The following is an 8279-nucleotide window of genomic DNA, read 5'->3' as shown; positions in this document are numbered from 1 at the left end:
CACACACACACACACACACACACACACACGCACAGAGGTTAAGTATATCAGAATCATGTGCTAAAACTAAAAGTGAATTGACAAAGCTACAGACCTAAGACACTTACAGAAGCAAGTTTTCTAAATAAGAATCTGAACTGCTCTGCTTCCTTGATCATTCTCTCTGCGCCCTCTTTGCGTTCCTCGGCGTTCTTGAAAGAGATGCGCTTCTGCATGATGGCTTTGATGTATTCTACCACCACCCTTCGGTGGGCTTCAATGGTCATTTTCTGTGGGGACAAACACAGGAGATTTCCACAGCTGAACTGCAGTGCACTATTATTTTCTTCCCACTTTGATCAGGATTGTACACATTTCGAAGGTTTTTATCGTCTCCACTGTGATTGGAGGAAATGAAAATGGATGAAACATCCATCAATTTGACTCCAAGCTAGCACAGTGGTTAGAAAATAAGTCATAATAACTGGTGAACGTAAAGTTCTTGCATCATTTCTGAATCTCAATGATCCTTGTCCTCAAAATCTCAGAGCTGGAAGGAGCCTCAGAGACCAAAAACTACAGGAATACACTCTAACTTCTTCAACAAGCAGTCATCCAGCCCCACTTCAAGGCCTCCAAAAAGGAATACCCATTACTTCTGAGGCAGATCACTGCATTTTTTGATCACTGTTAGTGTTTCCTTATATCAAGCTAACATCTAGCTCTTTGCAAACTGCACCCATTCCTCCTAGAGTCCTGTTCTTTGAGGTCAAGCTGAACAAGATGAATACTACCACGTCCCCCAAAGCTAACATACCCCCTCTAAAAGTCTTTTCCTGGCTAAACGTTTTCATTTCTGTCAACTCCTCCGCAAGAGACAAGGTCTCAAAACTGTAACTGGGGGGATGCCAGAAAACAATCTGATGGGAGAAAGAGTGGAGAAACATGATGGTAGCTCACAGAGTACAGTCTGACCATGATATATAGTCGTGCTGGAGAAGTCCCCAAGGAGAATCTGTGGTGGAAGACAATGGGGAAATGCGAGACCCAGGGGAGGAATTCCATGGCAATGGGATCCTGGGGGAGCAGTCAAGGTGGGGAACAAAACATATGGAATGAAGCCTCATTCATTCTATATGAATTCTATATGAAGGCCCTCAGCATTTTGGCTGGACGTCCTCCAACTTGTCTAAGTCTGAGCTGATCACAATACTCAACCTATCAACCAAAGCATTTATTAAATGCCGACTATGTGCCAGACTCCATGCTAAGCACTGAGGATAAAAGTACCAATAACACAATAACTCTTAGTTTCAAGGAGCTTCCTTACATTCTTTGGGGAAAGATAATATGTACATATGAAAGTATGTAAAGAATAAGAATATACATGATTCATACAAAATAAATAGAGAGTAGCTAAACCCAAGGTAGTTAGGGAGGGAGGGCACTAAGAGTTGGGGGTATGGGACAAGGAAAGGATTCATGTAAAGGTAAAGGTGACTGAACTGGGCCTTAAGCTAAAAGAGGGACTCTATGAAGATAAGGAGGGAGGGCATTCCAGGCATGGGGGATGGAAAGCACAAAGGCACAGAGAGAGGAGATGGAGTGTTGTGGATGAGAACAGAGAACCAGTGTGGCTGGAAGAGGGAGGGGGGAAATATCCAATGAGGCTAGAAAGACAGGTTCAGGCCAGATTGAGCAGGTCTTTAAAAACTAAACAGGGTGGTTTTAATTTTATCCTAGAGGCAACAGGAAGCCACAGGAATTGGCTGAGTAGGGGAGTGAGTACTTAAGGCAAAATATTTTGGGAGCAATCTGTAAGATAAAGTGGAGACTGTTTCTATAGAATACTTTTCTGAACATCTCTGATGTTTCTTCCATCTCTCAAGGGCAATCAAAGTAATTAATAAAATGTTTACTAAAAATATTTGTCCTGTATTTTTATCAAAGTATGAAAAGGTGGGCCCCAACCAAAAGACAAAACCTTTGCCTGTGGCCATGTTTTATTCTTACCTTCTTATAAGGCTTCTTAATTTTAGCAAAGTCATTGAAATAATCTTCCACAGTGACACAAATTGTATCCACAGCATTTGATCCTAGTAACCATTTCTTTGTCATCAACTCACTGAGATGTGGCTGCAAAAAAGCCAAATAAACATTAATCTATGGAAATCTTTGTCTTCTATTACATTAATTTAATGGTCAACCAAGTAACATATTAGGCAAACTCAATTTTTCTTTGGTTTCTAGAAATGAAAACTACTGCACTATCTAACAACTTTAAATTAACAGACTACTGGAAGAATTTATAAAACAACTTATTTACACATCAATCTGACAAATTCAAAATTTCCAAAATAGAAGTGTTCAATGATATAACGGATATGCCTCAAATAATTTCTATTTTTTATTTTTTTAATTTTCTATCTGACTTTTATAGGTCTTTGAGTCAAAATGTTAACAGTTATTTGCAGAAAATGTTGTTACAAATTTTATGAAATCATATTTTTACTTTATATTGTCTGGGTTTTGTTTTGGTGAGGCCTTCTGGGTCTGGATCAGGGTTTGGGAATCTGTAGACTTGAGGCCCACATGTGGCCGTCTAGGTCCTCGGGGGAGAAGGGAAGGGTCTTTTGACTGAGATCAAGTTTTATTGAATAAATCCTTTTATTAAGGGGATTTGTCCTGTCAAGTTTGAATTCTGTCAAAGGGGTACACTTGAGGACCTTAGAGGGCCACATGTGGGCTCAAGGCCAAAGGGTCCCCAATTCTTGACTCTGGACCAATCATTTCATAGGTGTAGGGAATTCCAAGAGTTGAAATCATTAATGCAGATTGGTAATATATTAATAACTTAAGAGTCTTAAAGAATAGCCCTGAACAATGAGCCCTGTCAGTCCGCCTGTGTCCTCTTATGCCCCTTTCCACCAGGCACATGTTCTTCTGATTGTGAGAGCCTGACATAGTCACTATATCAGGGAGGCCCAATCAAGTCTCACTTGACATCCAGTTCATCATCTTGCCATCCTATTGGCTGCTACCACAGGCATACCTTCCTTTTCCTGCCCCTTCCAACTTTAGAAGTAAAATCAAATCAATAATGCCATTGTTAATGAAAAAGGCATGTCATTTTACTACATTTGCTACTATCCTGTAGTTCCACTAACTATCCCTATGACTTTTCAAACCAAAACACTCTCCCTGGCTACCACTCCCTCTATGTGTTATCTTCCCTATGTTAGCTCTCTGAAGGCAGGGACCTTCTTCTTTTTACATTTTTATCCCCAACACTTAGCACAGTGCCTGGTATATAGTAAGTGCTTAATTTTTTTTTTCTTTCATTCATTCATGTGACTTGCCACAGCAACAATCTGTCACAGAATCCAAAAGGCATGGTTTCTAGTTTAAAAAAAAAAAGTGAAGGAGATTTCAGGAAAAAAAAATGACTACTCCCAAGTGCTATACACATTTACACATTTGATTTCCTTGGTGGTATATAACTGAGCTTTGTATTCAACAGTGATTTATTTTGCTAATAGAATCTCACTACTGACACAACATGTTTTATGCTCTAGAGCAGGTAGAAAGATTTCTCATAAACTTTCCTTAAAGGGCCAAAATCTCTTCAATAAAACTTCAAATTCTATTTAAATGTTAGCAGCAAATTAAATAAGGTTTCAACTGGTTTCATCAAAATAACCATATAGCTGGTATTTAATTATACAGTGTTTTATATTACTAATTAACTTTTTTGCGGAGGAAAGTGGGGAAGGCAAGGCAATTGGGGTTAAGTGACTTGCTGAAGGTCATACAGCTAGTTAAATGTCCAGTGTCTGAGGCCAAATTTGAACTCAGGTCCTCCTGACTTCAGGGCCAGAGCTCTCTATTCACTATGCCACCTAGCTGTCCCCTAATTAACTTTTGATGCATATGTTATTTTTCCAAATGAGAACAGGAATCAGGTTACATTAATTTAATTAATTAATTAATTAATTACATAAATATTTGTATCCCCCAAAAGTAATCAGCACAGTTCTCTGTATCCTGCCACGTTAAATGTTCAGTAAATATTTCTTCAATTAAAGGATAAATTTTCAGAGGGCAATGATAAATGTTAAAGGCAATATTAAGGGTCTGATTTTCTTCAATCCGATAAACATTACGAAGCACTTACTACATGTAAAAAACTATGCTAGGTGCTGGGGATACAAAAAGAAAAAATGAAATAGTCTCTGCCTCAAGGAGCTCACTCTTCTGAGGGGCTGAGGTGGGATAATACATAGATAAATATATACAAAAGGCCTTCCTTAGGAGGTTGCAACTCAACTATGCTTTGAAACAAGATAGGCTTTCCACAAGGCAGCAGAGGTGAAATGGGAACACATTCCAGACATGGGAGAGCAGTACAAAAGTGCAGAGTTGGGAGATGGGATGTGGTGGAGGCCCTATTCTTTGTAAAGAACATTCCTGGACACATCCTAAGCTCTAGAATATAGTCTTTCTCTTTTTCCCCTTTATTCTTCCTGTGATTCATTAAACAGCCTATCTTTAATTTATTTTTATATAATATGGAAAGATAAACACATCAGATTTAGGAATTATATCCCAAAAAACCAACACACACAAAAGCTGCAAAATGGATTTAACTGTAATAGAATCATGAATAGTACAAGGTGCAGCATATAAACATGTTGGCAATCTTTTACATATTAAACTAAAGAATTAGCAGAAAAACACTAACCTCTAGATCCAGGAAGACTTCATCTAGCAGGCTACTACAGCCATCCTTTGCAATGGTATCTAGGATCATATCCATGCTGGGCTGGCACAATGAGACTCCCTCGTCTGTTTCATTTTTCAAATACTTCCTTTTTAAGCTGACTATTGACTCTCTGTAACAAAAAGACTGTTGGAGTCCTCTGAACAGATATCTACACTTATATTCTTTCCCTGTTAATTAAACAGCTGATTTTCACAAGCAATGGAGTAAAACTTACTTAAAGGTCTGGCAATTGTTGATGACTGCTATCATGTACTGAACGTAGCAGTGTGGGTGCTGCCGATTTCTCAGGTGCTCCTCTTTATATAACTGTGCCTCATCTTTGTATCTGAGGAGATAAAACCCCGCCCCCAACAAAACACCATCGTTTAGCATCAAGGACATGTTTAAAGTTATGATCACTTCGTACCTATGGAGTGGCTTTGGAGTTGCCTTTAGTCAGACACTGACTCTTTCCAAGTAAATAAATTCTCGATTCTCCATATTAATCCAATCCATAAGTGCCTACGACATGCTAAGCGATGGAAAGATTACTAGATTATAGTTGGTTATTTCTCACCTAAGTAGAGCCTCTACTAATTTTAGTACATGACTAAAATCAGTTTGTTTTTTAAAGCAATTGGGGTTAAGTAACTTGCTCAAGGTTACACGGCCAGTTATTCAGATTTTTTTTTTAAATAGGAAGAAACCATGGAAGTCACCCAGGCAAATTCCCCACCTATTGCAAAAATCATTTCTGAAATACCCCCATTTAAATTCTGTACAATTACTTTTAATGTTGAAGAACTAACTACTTCCTGAGGCATGATATAAAAATTTTGCTCAAAGCAGATTATCTTTACATAGGCTTTTCACCTGAGAACATCAAGGTCTTTTTTGCAAACACTGACCCTTCTGAAAACACCACTGATTTCACTGATTTATTTCATCCATAGATTTCCCAGGATATAAGGGTACATCAAGTGATTTATTCATTTTAGTCTGCTATCAAAACTTTCAGTGGCTTATCACTGCATGCTGAGCAAAAAACCCTTGATCTTTTCTCTCAAGACTCCCCACAAGATTGTTCCAAAATACCTTCCACCTTTCTCGCACACAACACTCATTTAAACATGTGACATTTTAGACACATGGAACAGCCTCATGATCATGAATGCCTTTTTTCCTTCTCTGTCCATTGAAGTCCCTTCCTTCAAAGCCTAACTGACAAGTCATTTCCTCTATAAAGCCTTCCCTAACCCTCTTTTTTATCCTAGGTCACAATGATCATACCTCTTTCCTCTTTTCTCACAGCAGTTTATTGCAAGGTCCCTATTAGTACAAATAATAAATCCCTTAAAGTGGTTATATTCTCCAAATTTACACTACATACATATATATATATATATATATATATATATATATATATATATATATATTTTCCCCTTGGGCTGGAGCCACTGACCAAATTTTACATAATCATAACTCTAAAGAGTACAAATTTGAATACATGCAACCACTTAACTGGATTCTTTATTGGAACTAACTGGGACCAAACTATACCTAGCTGAACTACTTTCCTTTACCAATCTCTAATTTTTCCCTTCCACCATAGTTATTGTGCATGTGTCTTTTTTTTTTTTAGCTCTTTAACATATAACCTTCTTTGAGAGCAGTGTCTATATCATATCTATTTTTTAATCTTTACCTCCTAGACCAGTGCTTTGTACATGAAAGGCAATTAATAGAGATGCTAAAGTAGGGCAGCTAGGTGGCACAATGAATAGAGCACCAGCCCTGGAGTCAGGAGGACCTGAGTTCAAATCCGGCCTCAGACACTTAACACTTACTAGCCATGTGACCTTGGGCAAGTCACTTAACCCCAACTGACCTGCCTTCCTCCCTCCAAAAAAAAAAATAGATTCTGAAGTTAAATTATACAATAAGACCATTAAAAATACAATCATGTCAATTAATTCAGATAGTTCTGTGAAAATAAATAAGGTTCCTGATATTTATCTTTTCTTATCAAAAAGTAGATACACATAGAGTGGTGAATCATACTGGCTGCTGCTTTAAATAAAGTGAACCAACAGTTTAAGTACTTGGTTGGAAGTAAAATCTTGTCTAGAAAATTGTTAATGACCATTTTGAGGTACATAAAAATCATATCCTGGCAGAACCCAAGAAATGACACAAAGAAGGTAACCTCCCGCTGAGAACAGCCCAGCAGGCCGGCAGGAATCACCAGCACAGCGCCACCCCATGCTGAGGCTTTAGCCCCAGGGCAGGCCTGACCAGCCACCAGCAGGAGGGACTCCAGATCAGCAGCAGCTATGGCCCTTTCCAGAATTGTCAACAAATAGATGCGAAGGACAAAGTGAGAGGTCAGTATAGTTTGGACTTTGGTACCAGTAAGTGGGAGAGTGTGGCTTTTGCCCCCAGGGAGAGAAGCCGCTGAGACACTGGCACAGCCAGCCAGTGCCACGTGGCCTGCAGAGTGTAGGGGGACCAAGCACCAGTCTGAGGGGTAATCACTCTTGCTTTAACCTTCTTGTATCTGGACTGCAGTCTAGGGTGGAGGTCCTGGGGTGTGTGACCAGCTTGCCAGAGCATGTGGAGGCCTCAGAGAGGGCACCCATCTAATACCTCCAGCAGCTGAGAAAACTCCAGTGTTTAGGATGAAAGCTCCCCTGTCTGGTGGCAGAGTCCTACTGTGGCAAAAAGACCAGGGGTCAAGTGACTGAGGGGCGACATGACCAGGCAAAGGAAACAAAGAAGACAGAAGATTCCAACATTACACTCCTATTTGGGGGACAAAAAGGAGCAAAGCATGGAACAGGGGGAAGACAGTGAAGTCAGAACTCCTGCACCAAAAGCTTCAAAGGAAAATACGAGCTGGTTACAGGCCATAGAGGACCTTAAGAAGCGGATAAGAGAAGTGGAGAAAAAAAATGGGAAGAGAAATGAGAACAATGCAAGAAAATTTACAAAATGAGAGTCAACAGCCTGACTGAGGAAAATAACACCTTAAAAAATAGACTAACTCAAACGGCAAAAGAGGCTCAAAAAGGCAATGAGGAGAATCTCGAATGCCTTAAAAAGCCGAATTTGCCGGATGGAAAAAGAATCACAAAAGCTCAATAAGGAGAATCATTGCTTCAGAATTAGATTGGAGCAAATGGAAGCTAATGACTTTATGAGAAATCAAGATGCTGTTAAATAGATCCAAACAAATGAAAGAATAGAAAGCAATGTGAAATATCTCATGGGAAAAACCACTGACCTGGAAAATAGATCCAGGAGAGATCATTTAAAAATTATTGGACTACCTGAAAGCCATGATCAAGGTAAGAACCTAGAAATCATCCTCCAGGAAGTTCTCAAAGAAAACTGCCCTGATGTTTTAGAACCAGAGGGCAAAACAGAGGTTGAAAGAATCTACCAATCACCCCCTGAAAAAGATCCCCAAAAGAAAACTCCTAGGAATATTATAGCCAGGTTCCAGAATTCCCAGCTTAAGGAGAGAATATTACAAGCA

At 39.2% G+C, this 8279-nt stretch overlaps 1 protein-coding gene across 3 annotated transcripts in view; it reads right to left on the bottom strand.

The window, feature by feature from the left end:
• The window catches only part of EXOC3 (exocyst complex component 3), a 34856-nt gene that overhangs the window by 2757 nt on the left and 23820 nt on the right, over positions 1 to 8279 (bottom strand). For all 3 annotated transcript variants that reach the window (XM_069076050.1, XM_069076059.1, XM_069076069.1), the window contains exons 8-11: positions 4977 to 5087; positions 4721 to 4871; positions 1993 to 2115; positions 108 to 269 (exon numbers count right to left, since the gene is read on the bottom strand). In XM_069076050.1, coding sequence (XP_068932151.1) covers positions 108 to 269; positions 1993 to 2115; positions 4721 to 4871; positions 4977 to 5087 — 547 coding nt within the window. The remainder of the gene's footprint in view (positions 1 to 107; positions 270 to 1992; positions 2116 to 4720; positions 4872 to 4976; positions 5088 to 8279) is intronic.

The sequence above is a fragment of the Petaurus breviceps genome, unplaced genomic scaffold (genome assembly GCF_028583685.1).
Source record: "Petaurus breviceps papuanus isolate PSGF00001 unplaced genomic scaffold, PetGlider_PUasm1.0 151, whole genome shotgun sequence".
NCBI classification, from domain to species: Eukaryota; Metazoa; Chordata; class Mammalia; order Diprotodontia; family Petauridae; genus Petaurus; species Petaurus breviceps.
Note: the sequence above shows the minus strand (reverse complement) of the source record. Positions and strands in the feature narration are given on the sequence as shown.